Raw genomic sequence first — 24374 nt, forward strand, 5'->3', positions numbered from 1 at the left:
AAAACGAAATATAATGAGAGCAATTTCGTTGTATAACAGTCCACATGACTGCCGGACTGATGACCGTCTGTTTTATTCAGTGCTCTTGTAAAAATCAAAAGTATCGTTGCGTGGTCTGATTTGAGATAACCCTGATTGACCTTGTAACCTACCAATTATCATAAGATACAAGGTCTGAATATAAGTCAAGGGAACCGAGTTTCCCTGATACAGTAAAAAAACAAGCGTTCTTAGATTAAAACGAGAACAAAACGACGAACATAACAACAAACATCATAACAAACAAAAATACGGAAACACACAGTCAACACGCGCGCGCATGCGCGCGCGAGAGAGAGAGAGAGAGAGCAGGGTACAAGAAGAGGAAAATTACTAACAAATCTCAAGTATTTTCACATATGCTACGCTCGGTATACATAGTTCGGTCTTATGTAGTCAAATATTAGATTCTGTATGTAAATGGCTTTGAATGGAAGATGTTGTGGCTCAAATGGCCGGGTAATGAATGGCAGATGTTGTGGATATTTCCCAATTATCTGTAGATATAGGATGTCATAAAACCGTAAAAGTACTGGTTTTTGCATACACGTAATTAAGAAGCAAGACTTTCTAATTCAACTAGCATTCTCAGCAAAAATTGTCCAAACCAGCTAGGATTATCCATAATGTGACTGTCAAGTCAAGTCGTGTCCGAAGTACTCGGCTTCCATAGTTCATATTATGCACAATTTTAAGGCCATGACATTCTTGACCTTATTTATGCCTTATCTGTCAAAGCTACCGGAAGTTTCTTTAAATTTGCAGATCTGTTAAAATCGTTATGTAGGCAAGTCTGTCAGAGCAAATACCTAAAAACTAAAGTAGTATCGGATTTGGTGGCGAGAGAAGAGTGTAGTCGCGGAGGAAGAGATTTCGGACTAGAGACCTTGCCAAAGGTAGGTTGATACAGAAGTGATGGTAACTTCCATTTTACAGAAGTTTCGAATGTTTTCCATATAAAAACGTAAAATTAAAAGCCAAAAGGTTTAGCTTGTCCTGGGAATTTGATGTTGGTATATATAACTCAGTTGAATACAGTCAGAGTGGACGTTCTCCGAAGTCATGATCAGTAACGTTAAACTACGTGTTTGTTGTGCTTATGGGGTGCCAAGTGAGACTCTTGTGGTTTTGAACTCAAAATTCAATTTTGTACAGACAAAAGTGAATTTTGTGCAACAAAAATTAGTTCAGATTAACAAAATTTATAACATACTACAATTTAAATTTTGTCGTACAAAGTTATCTGTCAGTGGATAAAAGTTACTTTTGTCATGACAAAATTCATTTTTGTATCACCGACTTTACATTTGTTACCTAATTTGAATATTGGGTAACAAAAGTTAATTTTGTGTGAAAATTAGTATAGTTCGGATTCTGTGAACTAATTTGCATACAAAAGTGATAAATATTATGACAAAATTAATTTTGTCACTTTGTATTTACAAAATTGAATTCTGTCATAACAAAATCACTTTTGCATGCAATTTAACACAAAATTCAATTTTGTGTCTCAAAAGTCAATTTTGTGAGACAAAAGTCTATTTTGTATCACAAAAGTAAATTTTTTTAGACAAAATTCAATTTTGTGCCACAAAAGTCAATTTTATATGCAAATTAATTTACAGAATTCTTTGAATATGCAAATGAATTCTCTCATCGCGATTTTGTAAGGTTTCTCATCAGATATAGTAACCGCGTTGAAGTTTGTCTCACAAAAATGACTTTTGTTATTTGATTTCCATATCAGGTTAATATTTGCATACCTATTTGACAAAATTGAATTTTGTCATGACAAAAAAACAATTTTGTCATGACAAAAAAACAATTTTGTCTACAAAATTGAATTTTTTCATGACAAAAATGAATTTTGCAAAATTACAAAATTGAAGTGATCATAAATCAAGTCTGCGCAAATTTTAAACAGAAAAAGGAATTCTGACAGTAACCTACATGTATAAGACGGGCACTTGTTCCGCAATATTTTCACCTGGTAACCATATAGTTTTATGCTAAGTACTGATAGTACCTAGAAAGCATGCACACGTCGGGCCAACGTTGGCGAGTTGTTGGCACGGTTGGCAACTTGTTGGCGTTGGCATGCCACCATCGAGCTAACATTGGGCCAACGTGTGTTCACCAACTGTTGGCTGTTTAATGTTGGACCAGTATTGGCCCATCGATACCTGCCCAAAAAGTTAAATTGTCTATGTTGGTCCGATGGTGGGCCGATATATATACATGTCAATGGTTGGTATGATGTTGGGCAGACCACACCATGCCAATGTTCTATTCGAAAATAGCTATATAAATCTTGACATATTTTTTTACGTATTCTAATTTCAAAGAGTAACAGTAAAACGTGTTTAATTACCACTTCAAAATGACTTGGCTCAATTTGTGATATGAACATTTGAAATTACGCAGACAACAACGCTTAATCAGATATTTTTAAGGTTATTTTCGCATATCATTTAAGTCTTGCTTTTGATAACATGTATATAGATAAAACACACAAATTAAACACAGTGATTAATACCAGATGTTCTGCGGGATATATCAAATTTCCATTCACCACGCTGTTTATAATCCGCGCGCATTACATCAAAACAGAATCAAACGATAATCTCTTATTTAAGATTCAACTAGCTGACTAGCGACTGAAAGATTAGTTCTTTACATTTACTTTTAAGGTTTACTATTTAGTTTGCTTGATGTTCGCAAATAATGTTTTTTTTAAAATTCCTTCTCGAACGGTGACCTATTAAACTAGACGACTTTGACCCCATGACATAGGCTATACACACACCTACCAAAAACGAAGCATTTTAGCATAGCATTTTCACATTCTGTCTTATAATTTCAATGAACTAAGTATTAAATTAATTATGTACTGCATGGTTTATTCACTTCATGATTCCACATTATGTTCATTGTATAATCCAGCCATCCTTCTGAGAATCCCGCTGATCAGGTGGTAAGGTGTCGAGTAGGATAAATTAAGATAATATCATAGAAAGGGGTAATTAATTTCTTATTAATTCCACACACAAAACTAAATGGATGTATAAATTATATGAGTGTATAATGATATATGTACATGTACTGGTTTATAAAACCCGGCGATCCAAAACGAAATGTACATGTATTATTATTCGGGACAAGTTTACATATGTATACATACGTATCATCAAGATTAAAACACATTATCATTGAAAAGTTTTTACATTGAGCTCAAAGTATCAAGACGGTTGTTTTACCCTCCCCTTCCCCCATTGATTTGTCGGGATGAAATTACTTAAACATATAGATTAAAAATACCTTATATTGATATTTTTTCAGACTTTTACTCAAAGGCATTCATGATGGTAAAGCAGGGGAAGGGGAAATATTTTCCCCGACATTCAAAGGAAAAGGAAGGCAGGCACAATAGAGCGCCAATAGAAGAAGAAGTTAGTATTATAAAATAATAAATGTAAAATATTCTAGCACTTTGTAGATTGGCCTGCTGCAAATTTAAAGTCAGTAAACATTTTTGTGCATATGAGCTTTGCAAAAAAAAATTGATTTAAGCTATTTTTGCAAAAAAAAACCAAATCTTACATTTGTAATATGGTATAAAGAGACTAACTTCGTGGCTGAGTGACTGACCAAATGGTCAAGCTATCGTGTGTTTAGCGAATAATTGCAAAAAAATGTATGACAAAAAATGAATCAATAATTATTATATTTTGTAACCAAATTCGAATCTGTTGAGTGGCTGCCCTTTCAAAGATATAAATTTCAACTGAGTTTTTGTTTATTAAAATTTTTCACAAATGATAATAAAAGATAGAAAAAAAAATGTCCTTGTTTTAAGTTATTGACTTTTCATTTATTGAAATATATTCTAGGTTATATCAAATTGGGTGTTTATTCTTATCAAATGTTTGCTATACGCGATAAAAAAAACATAACCGGGCAAATCGCTTTGTTTCCAACTAGAAAAAACAAACAAAAATTAAAAAGGACACTTTAGTAATCACTATTCCCCCTAAAAAACCGTTGGTAGTACGTTGGCATGTTGATGGAATATAGGAAAAAAGATGTTTGCAAGTTGTTGGCAATGTGCCTTACATGTTGGTTGATAGACGTTGGGCCAACGTCGCGCCAACCGTTGGGGATGACGTTGGCCCGATGAACAAAATGTCATTGGGCCAACATCCTTTGCCATCGTCGGCCCAACGAGGATGCCAACATAATGCCAACGTTGGCCCAACATCTGTTTGCTATCTGGGTATATAATGGTAAGGCATCAACCATAGCGAAGATAAGATATTGGTTAGAAAAATGATGGTAAGTGCCTAAAATCAATTTAAGACTCAATTAAGGAGGTAGAGCTAGAGTAAGGGACATAACTTTTACAAATCATTGGAACGTTTGTATTCAGCATTTACATCTATCTCGTGCATGCATCAAAGTAACCTGGACTAATTTCACTCTGTTTCAAATGAAAGCTTGATGGGCTTTGGTGAAATTGAATATAATACAAACATATCACTGATTTTACGAGTTATGTCCCTGACCCTAGATCTACCTCCTTAAGTGATTATGATAAATGGTTCATATATATATATACAAGAAGTACTTGATTACCATGTTGTACTAATGTTATCTGTCAATATATTGGACATTGTCCAAATAATATAATATAAATTATTCTACGAAAAGATAAAGTAAAAGGTATGGATTCATGAGGTACAATTAAAAGAGATCCATTCAATATGTAGTCAAGTTATTGTTCAAATATCATGAAATATTTGTTTCCTGTCCCTAATAATTCCTAAAACAAATCAAGTGCCAAGTTGAATAAAAAAAATCAATCCCAGCCTTTTTTCTATGGTATGACACAATGTAGTTTAATTTTGTGAAGATCTGTATACTCATAATTCAAGCTATCGTCTGGAAACAAAATTCCTACGGACGCCGAATGACGATAACAGCGTTACATGTATGTTATACGACCGCAATTTTTTTACTTTCGCAAAGTATATTGTCTTCATCATATTCAGCAAAAGACAGCACATGAATTCAAATCTTATTCATAGTATTTATTGAATATGCATGAAATGAAAAGTTGTAGCCCCAAACTCTATTTCGTCGATCTCTTGATTCTATGACCTTGTCTTGAGGGTAGCCAATTTTATATTCGTTCAAAACATCTCACAAATAAATGTTTATTTCGTCAAACAACTAAAATAATGGAAAATTATAACTATTATTCTTTAACATCTTTAATTTAGTCAGAAATCAATTTTTGATTCCAACATTAATTTTAAATGTTTTTTTTTTTCAAATACATTAACACTTTATTTGTAAAAAATATATTGGTTGGAATAGCCAGAAGACAACGATTTAAAAATACAATAATTAACGGCAAGAAATGCAATAATAGCTTTCTGCTTCGTAAAATTCACTACGTCATAATTTTCAGAGGGATAAGTACAGGGGGTTTTGAAATTGTTCATTTTCGTTTAAACGATGTTAACATACGCGCAGCCAGACGTATATAAATACTTATAAGAACTTTGACACAAAACTTTGAAACCTAACCAGTACGCCCAAAATGCGTCATCTTGAAACGCAGCAAAACTAAAAGTCAACATTCACCTATCTTAAAATAAAAACTGCAGTTTTTGATTATAGACTAAATTCGAAAAATGTGGCTGTTTGTAGACTTTGTCAATGGTTATGGATATACATTGCATTTCAAGATTATACGATTACTACAGTCTTCTGCCAAAAGTGTTCACCGTTTCCGAGTATTCCCCCATAATATTCTATGTAAGTTTATTTTTATAAACCAAATGAATTTTACTATGCAATTTTCTCGAAAACTTTACCAGTAGAAAAAAAGCAATCAAGAGAATCAAGATTCTACCGGAAATCAAAAGAATGTAGTCCTCGTGCAGGGACAAAGACCAGACACGGAAAACAAACATAAAAAACCTTAATAAAACGTACAACATAAATTAGAAAGTCGGACTCCACTAAAAATAGGAGCATGGACCAGGTGCACCGGTAGGTTGAGCGTCCTCTGCTTTTCTAATCGTTCTTTTACTTACTGTTGACCGTTTTGACTGTGTCAGGTTCAATTAAGAAATAAATTGTGACATACAAAGTTTGATTAATTATATAAGGAAATGCAATGTTATAATGTTTATCTATGAGTAAAACAAATTCAACTAGTAATTATTTAACAGTAAACAAAGATAATAGAACACTCTCCCGAAACTGAAAAAAAAAATATTCAAGAAATCTATCTGGAAAACTTTGTTTGACATTGCATTGTAATCCCGTTTGATAATTTATAGCGTTGTTGATTTTTATCCCCTCGCGCCTTTGCCAAAACAACTCGTCGATAACAGGTGTCATAAGTAAATAAAAGATGGGCCATTTTGACAATTTACATAAATGAAAATTTGCATAAATAGTTATGTATATATGTATCAATCCTTACACAAGTAAGTTCAAGAAACGTGACCAAATTGAGGACTATGCCATGTAGTATATGGAAGTTCTTAACGTCACAGGAATAAACACCACAACATAGGATGTGACTCTCCTTTGTAAGTACCATGCGCAGGAAAACACTTCATATTTTCATTCATTAATTTTTCTATTTGACCTATTATTTCCTATAAGTTGTAAAGAAATATAGTATTTCTTTTACTATGGTATGGCGTTTCCTTCAATTGATATAACGGAAGCTATTGCTTTCAATAATAATTTGGATACAGTAGAATCTTTGTCGTCCAAAACTCTTGTAAGATTTTGGCTACATCACAGTTTAATACAGACAAATTTATAATAATTTCCCCTCAATTCTGAATATTTGAACTAAAAAGGTTAATCCAAATTTTTTACATCTCTGTAAACAAAGTATGGGGGATGTTACTATACTTTAGTCATCATGTTAACATCCAACGGCTGATTTACCACACAACCTGGGGCGTGGGACATCAGAGCTTGTCACATACCGAAAATACGGCACTGGTTTGAAAATCGAATTTCTGTAAACTCAAAGAAAAACAGTTATTAGTTGATGCATTTGCAACAGACGACAGTATTGACAGTCATTTTTTTCACTCAATATGAAATTTGTATACCGCTTAAGTTTTACAAGGCTTCCCGATATTTGTCTCTATGATCTTGAACTCCATTCTCCAAACACCAGTTATTACAGAAAAGCATAAGCATTTTATTGTTAAAGCATTATGTTCATTACATAATTATCTAGTTTCAACTTTTCAAGAGCCAATAAAATATTAAATTTTAGTCTCGAACCACGCACCAAAATTGATGCACAAAATCCCGTATTTTTTATATGGTACAAGCTCTGACTTCCCACGAGGCTTGTCGGACAAATCAGCCGAGCGACAACAGAGCAATAGGACTGCCTCTCTGCCCGATAGTCCGCATAATTTTAATCGATACTCCTTTTATACCGTTTAAGGGATTTCGATGAAAGATGAACATCACATGAAGATGTACACACAGGAATGTATTAGTTTTCTGTGGACAGTGCTCCAATTATTATTATCCAAATCGGAGTATAAAAGTACTTTCTGAGTATTAGAGAATTCTTACGTGTGTTATTTAACATAGAGCATAATACAACTTATATTTGAGCAATGGGGCTTTCCTCTTATATAACAAGTACATGGGTTACGAATTGTGCACGAAAGTACACATCGAGTTCTATGAACTGATTTGATAAATACATTTGAATGAGCTTTCTTAAATGATGAATTGTAGGTCATGATAAGAACGACAAATGAAATTGTTAAGATTTGTACACGCTGAACATAGGAACAGATGCATGAGGTCATATAAATGTAATTTGCCATCAGTATCATATCTTTTTTAATTGGATACGCCTAAGTTATCACATAAATATCACCTACGTCTCTGGTAATATAGACTTTACTGTAGTTGTTATATAAAAGCCATGCATTCATCCGTCTATCATCATTTACTATAGGTGAAGTTCATTCAGTCGTACCTAAGATTTAAACATGTTCTATTTCACTTCTATCCACTGCTTCATTTTTTCTTTGTGTTTTATGTTTTACATACTATTGGTGTTTTGTGCATATCCGTCATTTTCGTTGCGCCTGGACAAAGATTTAAAAATTTTGTCAAGACTTTTACCAGGATACTATAGTAACCAGCAGCAATATATTCTGGATGTTAGTAACAGGCTTCCGTCAAACAGACGACATATGTCCTTGCAGACAGTCATTCGACCAGTTCACGTGCCCTTTCTTGAAGATTCATTTACCGTGTATGTAGAACAGTATGTGAGCAGTCGAAGAAATAAGCCATTCAAACAGTACCTTTACAGTTTTTCGGTAGATCAAAGGGGTCGCGCTATTCGTATGAGGAATCTTCTCTTTCGGGATACAGAAAAGCTGAGAAGAATCCATAAGAATTTAGGCTACATTCAAGAACTAACAGAGGAAGACGTATATTCCCGAAGACATTGCGACATGTTATGGCGAAAATTAAAGAAAAAGTACTTCCATGGAGCAACAAGTCGTGACTGTGTTGCCTATATCAGTGGGGAACAGGTAGGTAATAAGAATTATTTTTGTATAAATTGAAGTTAAGTTAGAGTTCTTAGTTTTCTGCTTCCCTGGTTCCATCACCTGACAACGTGAACTATCATACGAATCATTTGTTGTCTTAATGATTAAATTGTACATGATTGTACAAACGATAAAAAACCTCTATTTTGTGTGTCTTAAATTGTCTGTGACCTGTAAAAGTTTAATTGTTGCTTGACTTTTGGTTTGATGACTGTCTCATTGACAATCATACCATACCTCCTGTTTTTTTTTGTATTTATACATGTACTGTCCATTTAATTACAAATATTGTTTTGTCATTGCTCCCGTGGACCCATGATTTGTAGAATGAAAAACTTCGAACTTTGTAAAATGTCGTTGGATTAGTACAACGCATTCCCTAAGAATTACCACCATTCTCACGTCAAAGTTGGGATTTTTGGTGTTAATTTAAACTTAATATGTATTATTGTTTTAACCTACACGCAGAAAATGAAGGGACATTATCCAATTGTGGGCCATTTACAATATATACATGTCATGTAAATGTCCTCTTTAAATTCAAATAGCTTATGTCAAATTTACATTTAATGATTGAACCTTTTATTCAAAACGATTTTTTACCGGAACGAAAAAGTTTTTCGTCGACCTTTTGTAACGTGAAATTAACATGTCGGCATGTCTCACACTTATCAAATATTTAATGTACGTTCATGTCAATCTTCTAGTAGCTGATGGCCATTTGAACTTCCGTTCAATAACTACTTCGGATTTTATCAGCCACAAGTTATAGAAGGATGCAGAAAAAGTCATACAGGTCATTTGCAATGGAAAACAGTTCATTGAAATGGTTGGTGACATATTGAACGCCTCTGAAGTTCATGTTGTCTTTTAGTACACACCTGCTTGCCCTTGATGTATACTTTTAAGTACTTAAATGCACCAGAAATTTCAAAAATGTAACTTAAATTCTTTATACAATAAGATTAAATAATTCAATTTTATACATCTATCAAAATATGTATAGTTATTATTAAGAAACAAACCAAATCTGCCAAACGATGACTTGAACTAAACACGATTTCAGAAGAATTCGAAACTATTCAGCTAATCGCGTATGATGAACCTTACAGAAAACAATACAATTTTGTAAATGTTCAGTAACTGTTGTGCGCCCGACGATAGTTGAACTTGTCGATTTTATCTGAATTTTTCATAAAGGTGTGATAACAACATATGTGCAGCCTTACCATTGTAAAGAAACCCAGTAAATCTCACGCAAGAAAATATCTGCGAGAAGTGATTTTACGTAAACTTCGATTACCCGCCATGGAGCTTATAGCTTTTATAATTTCATTCATAAAAATGTTAGTAACATATGCTAACTAAATTGGTGTTGCTGAACAGGACTTTATTATATTGGTTTGCAATAAAATCGACTTTAAATGAACTAGTTAAACTCGCGTATATTTGTAGCCTATATGTGTTAGCTCAACTGAACACGTTCGAATCCTTTCTTGTTATACGGTAACACCATCCTAATTAGGCGCTCACCGTTGATGAACCACACAAGGTTTACTATGTAGTTCAAAGTGTTTCATTGATCTGAATACAAATCGTATACCATAATAATTATTCAACCGATCTTTTTTCAAATTATATGAAAAAAAAACAAGATCAAAAGAAATATTATTTTTTGAATGGTATCATAGCTGACTTGTCATTTTATATACATGTACTTAAAGGTACTGCGTAGTGTATAGAATGACAATAATACATGTAGACGTAATTAGGGATGAAATCTGAAGCAATTTTATCTTTGATATGGGATAATAAAACCCTATTAGGCAGGTCGAACAATTGTCACACTATCGGCTCATTTACTATCGCTTTCTATATAACGACATTTAAGTCAAAACTCAAAGAGTATAGTTACATTTTTGCACATCTTTGCAAATTATTAAAAACTCTTTTCAAATCACAAAAACATATTTTAAAAAAATAATTGCAAGGCGGTTATAAATATTTACCCTTAAATGTCTTTAATCGCTTTTAATATGATTTAAACCTCTTTTAGATTTGTTTAATGAAAAAATGGTATATGTAATAAAAAATTAAGCCAACTCGCAATTACAAATCGGAGGGACATATGCACTGGAAATTTTAAAGTCAAGAACAAACCGGAAATATGAAAATAGTCACTACGCTCCTGACTTGGTACAGGTATTTCTTAATGAAAATATTGGTTAGACCAAACCTCCCACCTCTTTAAGAGTTCTGAGGCAGATTTGTGTTGTGTACACAAGTTAAACTTGGTAAATTATTGATTAAAGGTAAAACGATTGCCGACTGCAATTAATGCGCGAAATAGGTATTTGTAATACTCGATCTTGCGACGAAGTATAAATCATCTCTAATCCCTCTCTTGGAAAGAGGTAAAATTGCTTAAATTTATGTTGACTTATTTGATTTAGCCTATGAAATAATGAAATAAGATTATTTGTATCCGAGCTACGTAGCTTAACCTTAATAGTCATATAAACCTACGACCAGGAGTCGATCCACGATTTGGTCCCTTGTTTTTATGTCTGTGACGTACTGGCCATGGAATTCTTAGATACATGAAGTTTTAACACTTCATTTTTAAACATTTACTTAAAGTGGCCAGATTTTAACTTTAGTGAAGATATTATTTGTTAAGGCAATAGCCTCAATACTGGCTTCTCGTGAACACGTCTACAAAATTCTTATTTGCTTTATCGTGAATTTAGCGCTCAAACGCGAAGATCAAGTAACTTCAGCTCCCCGGATGTCAACATTTGAGTCCTGCCTGTGCATCATTTAGTGCTTGTCACGACATTACAACTATGTTTTAATAAAATATTAATTGCTATCCATTAGTTTTTATCTAATCGAGAATTAAACCCCTAAAATAGGCTAACTGAAGGTTACATGTCAAATGTCACAGGATTATAGGGTGCGGCATCATGCAGTATGTAAATACCATCGACTTGTGCCGTTTAAACAATCATACGTTCCAAATGGGTTTAGAGATGTGCCAATCTCCTAGATAAAGAACTTGATTTAAATATATTTGTAACACACACATATCAAGCCATCTCATTCTTGCATCATTATTATCAAACATACCAGTAGTTTGAATTTCATCTGACCCTGCAACCCTCCTTTTTTATTTGGATATTGATTTATTGGGCTCCGACATCCATGTCTAAATAACAAATAGGAGGATTCCGGGCTCAGAGGAAATTCAGACCAACTTACCTGTAATCAAGGGCGTATGCAGGGTTTCAGGTAAACGGGCGTAAACAAAGTTAGAATTGAAAACCTGGTGAAGAAATGCAAGACTTTTTCATTTATCAAGATTTCTTCCTAATATAAACGGTGGGTCTTAAACCAGATCGATGCCTTTCGGCACCTGGTAAGGTCAGTGGTACAGATATATTAGTATTTCAGAGATACTTGTAGCAGTCTTACTGTTAATACACATTATACGTAATGGTTGTTTCTCCGTCATTGTTCTTTCTTTGTTAATCACTTTGGTTTGATTTCATGACGTTTCCTTCTACAGTTTCTCATTTAACAAATAGTTAAAGAGACTCGTTGTGCATACTTTAGGTGTGCAGTATCAGATCATGATGAAAGGATTTGAGGCGGTACTGGATTCTTGTCATAAACGTTAACAGATCCCCGGTTATAAGCTGTAATAATTGTCATATCAATCTATTCACAAAGATAATAGTATGCAAAATTTCTTTGTTTCCTAGATTTGACAATTTCATATTTTATTATAAGTTTTATCTATCTTATCCTATTTTCCATTCCTTGGAAGTTTTTTAATGTGATAAAGACCATTTCAGCATAAGTTGATATCATAAAATCTTGTATTAACACTGTACAACAGGCGCGTAGCTGAGGCCAAATTGAAGTGTAGGCAAAAGCTTTTTTGCCTAACGGCAGCTACGCGCCTGTACAAGCAAGAGAGGAAGACGGAAGGATTTGTAACAAATAAGACTTCATAGTGAATTTAAAAGGTTTTGAATAAATTAAATACTTAATTATAACGACATGCCATCAGATGTGAAAGAGAATGAAAAGATATGCTGTTTTATAAAGAATAAAATATTTTAATGTAACCAGAAAATAACCCAGCACCTTGCGAAATTGGAAATTATATGGTCTGTAAGAAATGTCATACCATGGGTATCATTTCTATGATTTATGTCCCCATTGAATGACTAAGAATTTTTATTGCCACGGAACCCCTTAATAAGGTGAAACGTCTATAAGTTAACGACTTTAAACAAACCAACCCAGAATAACAACATACATAGGAGCAAAGGTCAATCAAGGCGGTATATCGACGCTGAGAAATGTATAAGAAAAACACTGAATAGTTAACGATTCGTCACGTCTGATTCTCATCACTGCATAAAGTGTTTCATGAAAAGGATACATAGATAAATAATTGAGAACGACATACATGTAGACAAAGCCGTTATAAATTTCCATCACTAGGAACGTGCTTTTTTCCTGTCTAACAGTAAACATTACTACGGCTGAATTCATTTTTTAATATAAGCAATACAGATGTTATATAAACTGTTGCCATTTATTCTGAATATTTGTAAATATGAAGCTGCATATAGTTTAAAATTCAAACGCATGTACATCTGTATGTAAATTAACATTAATCCAGAAGATTTGCTTTTTCTTCCATTTTAACCAGTTCAAGTTGTAATGTGTCCATAAACATATAATGTTGTATTCCGAAATGAAATTTGTTAAGTATTTTAAGTACAATTATTTAACCAAAGGCATGCAAGTTAGGGTTCACCATCACTGTGTTTCTCTCTATGTACGTGATATGGTGACTGAGGCAGTGTCTCTCATTTCTCCAATACATGTATTTTAGAGAAATGGGGATTTTGTTGAACTATTATGAAAAGTTTATGAAAGCATTCGGTACTGCAAGGATGTCGGAATAGATATTGTCAATAAAATTAAAGAGTTATGGATTAAATATATATTTTTTTTATTTCAGTTGCGGATTGAAATGTCAGCCACACTGGATTCGAGGTCATTAAAGTGGCAGGAAGGTTGGTTCAATGTCAGGGACGGATCTACTTCTTTAGCAACCGATGGACCTTATAATATGAGAAAAGTTCAAAAGATCAAGAATGTTTCGTAAGTGTACGCTCTGGAATAATCATCTTATTATGTATATTTTTAATAGTAACGCGCTTACTTTATTTGTGTTTTCTTAATATAAATTAATTACTTTTTTATAATACACACTATCATATAACATTAAAGAATTTTAGCTGATCAAGCTTGGTTTCAATTTTAACAAAGTACATGTATCATTCGAAATGGACATGTAGTTTCAAATAAACAATTCTTTACATTACTTTTGTTAACTTAATAAGTTATTGCTCCCACAGATTCAGACTTCATCACAAATCAGTTGCTTCCGCCGCAGATAGCAATAATGTTGTCGGCCGTTACCATGGAAACAATGTTCCCGTATCAGATGGTGTCTCCAACAACCAACACAAACTAATATGGAACCTAGAATCCTTCGATGCAATCACAGAAAAGTTAATATCTGGTCGATCTGTGTACATGGTTGCTGATGCCACATCCTGTTCCAAATCTGGCTATCCAGATCCAGCAAGATTCCATTTTGGCATGCAAATTGAAAACTTCGAAATATCTCTTGATAAAAGAAAATTTCATGGCGACATGTTGAAATTTTCATCAATGAAAAAAGTTTTACATAACAATGGTAGGTATTGCACAGCATTTCCATAAATTTCCCGCTTTTTAAACGGTATGATAGTTATTTAATAATAATTTGGTTTGCAATTTTGCTTGATTTATAATGAAAGTTAACAGGTGGACAATTAAGTATCGTATAAACAATTCCGGATTAAGTAGACATTTCCTTTTTTCACTGAGAAGAACTTTTAAGGAAAGTAGTTAGTACTTCACCTTTTACATCCTAACATCCATGAAAGCTTATATATACTATCCATTACCATTAGAATATCTTGAATTCATTGTACAAGGCGGTATTCTTTCTTTTCAGAAATCCAGAGCATACTTAGGGAAGTGAAACTTTATAGAGACGGTACTGTAGTAATTGATTATTACGTCATTGATGATTTCAGTAATCACGTGGCCCAGCAAGCAATGGCGATATGTCGAATGTATAGCTCAGAAACAAGGTAGTCACTTTCTTTCGACGTCATAACATCATGAACATGAAAGACAATCCGCATTTGATTAAATCAGCTGTTATGCAAATTATAGTTGAAAAATATAGAAACTTTTAAAAATATGAATACAGATGGCTCCAAGGATCCTGCTTCTGGTAAAACATCAAATGCATTCTTTATCCCTGGTAAAAGAGTATCATTATCTACTCGGTTGACTGATAATATTTCCGTTTATTCAACAGAATTGACTGCAATATTGCTTGAATGAATAATTGACCAAAATCATCATGACAAAAACATTGTCATCCTCACGGATTCTTTTATTTCTCTTCAATCTATAAAAAAATAATAAATCTAGCGGACCAGACTTGTTAAATTCTATTCAACTATAGGCAAAATTTCTTAAACAGAAAAATATAAGTGTAATTATAGAATGGATTCCGGCACATGTCGGTATTCCGGGTAATGAAATTAGCGACAGATTGGCAAAACAAGCTCTATCAGACCCTACTATTGGTGTCAAAATTGGGTTAAGTTCAATTATTTCCAAAATCTTTAAACAAAACTGGGAAAATTCGAATCACATTTGGCATAAACAGCTAAAACCTAATGTTAATGTAAAACCAGCATTTTACAGTGGTAAAAGACATCACACAAAAACAATTACTAGACTCAGACTGGGCACAACCATGCTACCAGGTCAAATAGGAAAATATGTTAAAGATATATCGCCTTTATGCCAAAAAATGGAGTTTCAGAGGACATTCAGTTTCAGGTGGTCGTGCGACACACTTGTAAATATGTAGGGTCAATATCTAACGTAATAAAACCATAACCAACATATTCATACAGTACCATTTATCTTAAATAATATCATCTTTCATTTTTCAATAAAAAAAAACAAAATAATATATATTTGAATTAAAATAAAATTAATCACCTGATATGGGGTTTCACAATGCAATATATTTATACACATAGTCTCTCATTTTATTGATTTACTTTTTGCTATTATTATTTTTTTTTTACTTTCGTTAATCATTTTCACATATGCATATGAAACATATCTACAGCGCCGATAGCTCCAGCCGTTTGCAGTATAATGTCGCGTGCGTTCTTCTTAAAACAAAACTCCGGTTTATGCCTAGTCATAAAGCTAAACGCCCAAATAATAAAAAAAAAATACTTTATTTTTTTTTTATATTTTCCTTATTTTACTATCTTATAGTTTACTACTTTGGCTCAAAAATACATTTTTTATTCGCTTCTTTGGCTAAACTTCTGGCTGTTTTTAAGTCCACGTGTAAATTTTGGATTTACATTTACACTTAAAATTCTAAAAGTTGACCAAGCTAACCAATGATAATCAATCCAGTTTTCAAACTTATAAAAAATGGTCAACCTATTCACCAGAAGCATGAGCTGGAACGGTCTCGTGTGGCGTTAGTAAAACTGCGTACTAACGTCGTGTGCTAGCACAGTAAAATCCCGGAACTACGCCCGGCTAGACAAGGCAGTCTAAATTCACATACACGTTTTGGCTCGACATAAACTTTTCGGCATTCTAAAAAAGCATACATCTTTGGTAACTAAAACTCTAACATTATCAATTGTTAAATTTGCACTTCACATTAGGATATTCACCAAACCACATCCATTTGACTCTAAAACGCATACACTATTTGTCAAACTAAATCACACAGGTCTCCCGCCTTTTGGGTCCGAATGGCTGTCCTTGGCTCTTCTCTGTCCAACTTGGCATTTTCCTCCTTTACATGTGTATAACATTTGTGAAGATGAAGGAGATCGTAAACCGTCTTGTAATAATTGGATTTGATCTGTTGTTGTTACGTATTCCATAAATACATGTTACAAACCGTTTATTAAAACTTCAGAAATGGACACATCAGATTTACAACAAATCCTTTCCAACTTGTAAAGACGATCAAATCTTATGGGTCATTACGCTCGTCGCTGAGGAAGGGTAGGGATGTTAAGATGGTGGCGGATCTGGCCAAATGTTCACAACTGCAGGATAAAACATCCATTATTGGTGGCAAGCTAAAAGGTATATATTTATAATAATTGGATTTCTCCGAATTTCTATTTAAAAGAATAAATCTTAAACAGAAAATTTAAAAAATTCTAAAAGTACAAAGCGCATTGTAATCTCTGTTATTCTGCATGGATACCCGGATGAAAATAGTAACAGGGCTAACCAGAATGAGCGACTAATCTTTATATGTGGTTCTTATCCTATTGTTTTTTATTTTATTTCGTTATATCAAACATACAAATAATACCAATTTCTATTTTCCACATTTACAATATTATTCTTTTTCTTTCAGATTATGACTTTGTAGATACAGATGATTCCATTGTTGTAACATTAACTTCCATGTATAGCAATATGAATGCTGAAACCATTATTACATCAAAAAATGGATTTGCTTTATTTTCTAAGAACAATAGAATGACATTAACCCTCAAATCACAGAACATTTCTAAAAACTTTTCAGATTTTTTTCTTAATAAAATGACAAAATATAGATGCATTCTAAGCAAAGACAGTAATAGATACGGCTTGTCGTTATTTTATTCATAGCACTGAATTTCAGTTATCTAATTCCAGATTCTTGTTTCTTTATACTTGTTGACTTTGTTGTTATGTTTTAATGTAAATATTTGTTATATTTATTGAAGTTTTGTGTTTTGTATATTCTGTTATTGACATCAATTAAATTCAACATATAATTACACTGTACATTCTGTTGATAAAATACCGTGTCCTAATCTGAAAACAAAATTGGCGATTTATATGTTATTGCATAAACAATTAAAAAAATAACCAACCAAACTAAACGAACAATGCAACATGAAAAAAATGGAATCAAATCGATCACTTTTATTCAGGTTTGCATGTATTTGAAACCAGTGAAACGTTGAGATATCCAATAGCGTTCTGAATTTTCATTCATAACCAGGTTGACAACAAAATCGGTCTGGTGAAACAGGTCAGCGAGGTTTTGACACAGTTAAACCCATTGAATGTTATCATAAACCTTAACTACTGCTTACATATTTTATATAAGGACCCCCACTATACCAATGACATATACTTAGAAATAGTCGTGTATTTTTTAGAATTTCAGTTTAATCTTTGTTTAAGTATTTTAGTAAACAAAAAATAAGAAAAAGAAAAGCAGATGAAGAACAAATACACATGTATACATACTTGAGTCAATGGCAAATCGATGGTAAATCCAAAGTACCAAGCTTATGATATTGAAAATCATATTTTCCATAAACAAATTGCAACGTAAAAGGTTTTAATTCAAATCTGAAGCATAATGCCCATCATTTCATTTCTGTTCATTACGCCATACGGTGCGTGGGACTGTAACATCGTCCCTCCATTTCTGTCTGTCATTGGCAAGTTATTTTTTATCGACAACATATTTGTCCAGTGTGGTGGACGTGTTTTTCGACAAACGGTCGGCATTCCAATGGGAACAAATTGTGCTCCTTTACTTGCTGACCTATTCCTTCACTCTTATGAGGCTGACTTAATAGCTGATCTGATCAGAAAGAAAGAATATCGTTTGGCTAGATCCTTCAATCTCAGTTTTCGCTATATAGATGACGTATTATCTTTAAACAATCCTAATTTCGGGGATTTGATACATCGCATCTACCCAAAAGAACTTGAGATAAAGGATACTACAGACACTTTGAAGTCAGCCTCATATCTTGACCTACACTTAAAAATCGATGGTAAGGGAAAACTATTGACCAAAATTTACGACAAACGTGATGACTTTTCATTCAGAATTGTTAACTTTCCTTTCATGTGTGGCATCATCACTTCGGCTCCTGCGTATGGAAAGTTCATATCACAACTCATACGTTATGCCAGAGCTTGCCGAAACTACGCAGACATTTTGTATCGCGCTAGAAGTCTAACAAATAGGCTTCTGGAACAGGATTATGTTGCTACAAGATTGACGTCATCACTACAGAAGTTTTATGGTCGTCATCATGAACTCGTGGATCGTTATGGTGTATCCATCAGCACCATGAAAACTGATGTATTCAACGGGTCATAGTTTTCCTTTCCTCGTTTGTCTACCCCGGACTTGACTTTTTATGAGCAACTCGGCGGGTGTTTCTAGAAAAGCAGAGGACGCTTACCCTACCGGTGCACCTGGTCCATGCTCCCAGTTTTTAGTGGAGTCCGAGTTGCTCATTTACTTTTGTTACTTTGTATGTATGATTTTAGTTACTTTATGTTTTTTGTTGTGAATGTCTGTTTTCCATGTCTGGTCTTTGTCCCTGGATTACATTCTTTTGATTACCGCTTTAACCTTGGTTCCCTTGATTACTCTTTCTATAGGGTTCCCCCTGTCTGATTGATATGCTTTATATAAACTTCAACAGTGCGGCGCCAGGTGATTTTGGGTTTTCTTTTTCGAAGATTTCTCTTAAAGGGTCCAAAAATATGTTCAGATGTATCCAAAATGTTTTAGTCATGCTGTCATTATCTTTATGGAGAACATGACCTTTCCACCTTCATCATCTTGTTTATGTAGTTGTTTGGCGTATCTTCTATATTGCAGAGATTCATTATGCCCATCCTATATGAAACAGGAAAAAAGTCCTTTAAAAATCAAGTTGTATTTCCAATTCCCAAGGAAATTTATATTAATAAGGGGAGATAACTTCTAAAAAAGGATGTTTCTTAAAGTTGACAGAGTTATCAATATCAAATTGAGACATTTACAAATCGGTCCCTAAACCAGGGTCCAAAATTAGTTAATTGATCATATCAGTATGCGAACTAATATCTTACTATTGTCTATGAAGGCATTCAAAATTTTATTTCAAAAGTTTTCAATCTCAGTTTCAATGAAGCAATTGAAATGCATTAGAAGTACGCGCATAAACACAATAGTGTCAAATTTTTTATACGACATTATCCAATGATACATTAAATGTGAAATAAAATGACAGTCCGTTGTGGGTTCGTTGTGTTCTATGGTTTTTAGATATTGGAGTTTTCCCGCGCTTTCTTATTGTTCGCTGGCTTGAGCTTGGTGATTTCATTACACAATTACAAAGACATTCTTATCGTTTACAACATTGATATTTTTAATCTCAAGACGATATTTTTTTGAATATTAAATTAATCCGCATTCCTTAAAACGTTAGCGATAAAATCAGTATTTATTTTTGTAGTAGTAGGCTTACATTTATAGGATGATTAGTGGCCGACTGTCACGAAAATCGTTCTTAACTTGTGTTTACCTTCAATCCTCTGTACAATTTTATCAAAAGTTTCAGATTGTTTACTTTAATGTGTGTTTACGCTTACTGAATAAAAATAAATACAAAACATAAATACAAATTACTAGTAGTTAATAAGTTCAGAGATCACCAGAAGTCTTCAATAAGTGTAAACACACCAAGTAAACTCTGGAAGGCCCCGAAAACAAAGTGATGAAATTCACGGCAACTGAACGATGACAATTCTTCAAAATCAAGCTACAAACTAATATAAGACACAAAGATACGTTAATGACCAACATCTCCTGACTTGTCGACAGGTGCATGTAATATATTTTGGGGTTAAACTAATATAATAAATCCCCCTTTAATGCGAGTTAAAAATAAACTGAAACAACAAACGCACTATAAAATTCATTCAATAATACAACCGATTCTCTCCATGGAATACTTCAATAAAACCATTTAGACAATTGAGATATCCACTTAAAAACATAGTTATTGAAAGCTAGCTAAGAACTTATTAAAGAATGACAATACCATAAAAACTACTGGCATTAGAAATAATTGGTCACTACAATTCGAACTGGCTTGATTTGGAGAAGGCACATCAAGTACTAAATAGGCAAGATTTGATGTAGTGCTAAAAATGGCGTAGATTTTTACGGAGGGATGCAATAATTAAGGGTCAAATATCTCAATTCGTGAAAACAGGATTCAAAGAACAGATATGCAACAATATGAAAATCGTATCCATTACCAATAAAAATATTAAGGGCTGTCGATAAACACATTGGATTTTGTTTGAAAGAATGTGCTTTATAACCTATATTTCTGTACAAAAAGAAACTGGATTCATTTGGCAATACCATTTTCGATTAATAAATAGGTTTGCATCAAAGTCTTGTAACAGTGAACAAACTTAGTAAATGTTTTTAGAAGTTTGTGATATCGAAACCCTTGGTGCAATTTTTTTTTCTGTAAAAAATGTATTGGGTTAATATAATTTAAAACTGACACTTTATTGCAAGTGCAAATCGAACCAGTTATGAAATATAAATACCATATGAGGATCATATTCTAGGAATGGGCAATGAACAATAGAAAATGTTGTCATGAATTTCAGTTTGAAGCGGTTGCCATTTAACGAATGACTGTTATGTTTTTTCGGTCTATGAAGAAATAATCTAAATCATGTGGTGAACACTAAATAGCATGCGTAGCAGGTTATTTTTTTTTAAAGTGACGGGGCATTGAGGGTTTTTCAAATAGACCGAAAAAATATCAGTCATTCCTTATGATTTAATTTAAGTACCAAAATTCAACTAGTAAATCATTAAAAAAAGTTTGATGACGTCAAAGTCATTACAAAATTTGGTGTATGAGGTGACAACGCAACCATTCTTTCATTTATTCATATCTTTATTTCCTCGTGAAGAGATTTATGAATACAATTATATTGGTTAAACTACATTAAATACAATATATAAGTATACGAACTGAATATAAAAACTATATACATCAATATACATTAATAAATACTATCAAATATAGCAATGATGCTTGCATACGACGTAACATGTATCGCCACATCTACGACAGGAATAATATGTGCATGGAGAGTTCAACTTGCTCTCTAGCTTCCAGAGCGGTTCACGTCCAAGTAACGTCTGATAAAGAATTTCATCATCATACTGCGAGAGTTCATAATATAATTTCAAATAAAAATTTTCGATAATAATATTCCATAATACATCACGTAAATGTTCTGTTAATGTACAAGAGCAGCATGCATGAATATACACATCGGCAAATGGTCTATCACATACAGTACAAGCACCAGATGTAGAGACGTATTGTATAATTGTCCATAGTTTTGTAATGAAAATGATCTATTAATTACAGTAAAGGTTTTGGAAAACTTCCAGAAAGATGATAGTTTTATTGATTTATGCAAGCATCGAAATTTGTCGAAGTCACTATTGTTACTCATACGATCGTGCCATTAGGACGATTGTTTCTTGTTTTTTACAGCATTTTGAACTAACGATTTCCATATAGCTTTGCACGGAAAGTGTCCATCTGCAATGTTGTCCAGAAGATACTGCGTTAAATCATATTTTGACAGTATTTCCACAATGTCTGGTATAAATCCCAGATATCTATGCTTATTATCATTTAGAAACCAGAAAAGTCTTGTCATGCATATAGTTTTTGATAAATAAGTTGTATATTGCAAAGTTTTTGAAAGATCATTAATTTCCGCTTATGTATGTACGTCTCTATTGGGTATATTCCTAGAATACTTTGACATATCAGATCGAGTTCATGTGGCAAGATTCAGAATACGTTTTACGATATAGTGATGAAACCTGCTTAGTACAGAATCATTATTAAATCTCATTTTGGACCACATTTCGCAGCCATACAATTTACTACACAGTATATAAATTTATAAGTACAGACGGATTCGTAGTTTTAGCTGATATTCTGTTCAAGGCAAAGTATGCGTTTCTTCCCTTCCTACATGCATTTTGTGTTCTATTAATCGATTTGAATTTTGAGTTTATGTCAATCCCTCAGTCAGTATAACTTTCTGCAAAAGGTGTAAAGTCTCCATCTATACGCCACGAAAATTGCACCAATCCTTTGGAACAAACTATGTGAAAATTGCATAATATTCGATTGACTTGCATTAAAACTAAATCTCCAACATTTAGAGTATTCATAACAGATATCAAGCATCATTTTCAAATGCAATGGAGATGTGCTTATATATGCTATATCGTCTGCAAGCGTGGGGGCACAACTGGTCACGTTGAACATGCCACTGTTTCGACATACATTTTCTAACTCACAAATAAGGTCATTTATAAATACAATATACAATAACCCTGATAAAACACCCCCATGACGAATTCCTTAATCTACGGAGAAAAAGTCAGATTCACATTGATTAACAATTACTGCACTCTTTGTATCAATATAGCAGTCATTGATTAAAGACCATATATTCCCTTTAACACCCAATTTATGCAATTTAACCATGAGACCTCTTCTCCAGGCCGTATCAAATGCCTTACGGTTATCAAGGAAAGCTGCATACACATTGCTAAACAGTTCTATATTGTGACATATCAATTCATGTAAGTTGAAAGAAGCAACCTAAATGCCTCTGAAACCTTTGCAGTTGTCTATTGGGAAATTTTCAGAATCAAGTAAATGTGACATTAATCTGGATTTTACGAAATGTTCATAAAGTTTTAAAGAAGACTAATTGACGGTAGCTGTCTGTTGATGTTTTAGGTTTGTTGTTTCCTTTGGACAAAGGCACGATAAATCCATATTTCCAACTTTCGGGTTTACGTCCAACGTCAACCACCAAATTAAAAAAAAATTGACTGAGCAATTCTTCAGAACGTTACCGCCATACAATAAACGTTCATTTACGACTTAATCATTACCACCAGATTTACATTTCTTTAATTGTTGATAAGCTGCTAGTAACTCTGTCTCGGTCATTTCACCTCCAGGTAGGTTGTTGTCTTTTTCAAAACAGTTTCTTAGTATTTCATTATACCAACTGTGAACCTGTTCTTTATGATCTTGTTTGAACACTAGATTTTCACTATGTTTGTACATTTCACTATGAAGGTCTGAGAACAAATTAGCAACCGATTCAGGTGAATTACATGTTACATCATGCAACAGATCATGCTTTGTAGGATCTTTAAAGAGTTTAGCCATGAACTGCGAAAACAAACTGAGAAACAAATCGGCTTTAAGACGAGCACAATAAGTCCCCATGGGGATTCCAACAACTTATCTGTACAGAGTATTACCAAATCAAATAAAATATTATCAATTTAAAAACTAAAAGCATTGATCAGAACCACATACGTGTACCTTGGTTCTAATGCTGCTGAAAAACACGAACACAGCATACCGAAATTTGCAATACCTAAATAATTGATATTTTTGTATATTGTGATCTTGAACATATAAAGATAGCGTTTTGACCTAGCAAATAAAGTGCATCTAGATATAAAGATAATTATTATTTAAGAAGCCAAAATATGCATTCCATTCATTTTGTAGGGAGGAATCGTGCTTCCCTATGACACATAGACTATCCTTTATTGGACTTTAGCTAATTCACTTGGCGTGTTTCTTAAGCCCGTTTTATGTGGTAAGTTTTCAACCGTTC

The 24374-nt window shown here is 33.2% G+C and overlaps 1 protein-coding gene across 1 annotated transcript; it reads left to right on the forward strand.

Moving 5' to 3' along the window:
• The first annotated feature begins 7822 nt into the window (after positions 1–7822).
• LOC148616381 (uncharacterized) lies at positions 7823–17637 on the forward strand. Its single transcript, XM_088583361.1, has 6 exons — positions 7823–8648; positions 13708–13850; positions 14108–14451; positions 14755–14893; positions 16780–16952; positions 17233–17637. The coding sequence occupies exons 1-6, from the start codon at positions 8094–8096 to the stop codon at positions 17487–17489; spliced, it is 1611 nt and encodes a 536-aa protein (XP_088439487.1). The 5' UTR covers positions 7823–8093; the 3' UTR covers positions 17490–17637.
• Positions 17638–24374: the final 6737 nt, after the last annotated feature.

The sequence above is a fragment of the Perna viridis genome, chromosome 5 (assembly GCF_037379345.1).
Source record: "Perna viridis isolate PV_CMFRI_1.1 ecotype Kerala chromosome 5, ASM3737934v1, whole genome shotgun sequence".
Classification (NCBI taxonomy): Eukaryota; Metazoa; Mollusca; class Bivalvia; order Mytilida; family Mytilidae; genus Perna; species Perna viridis.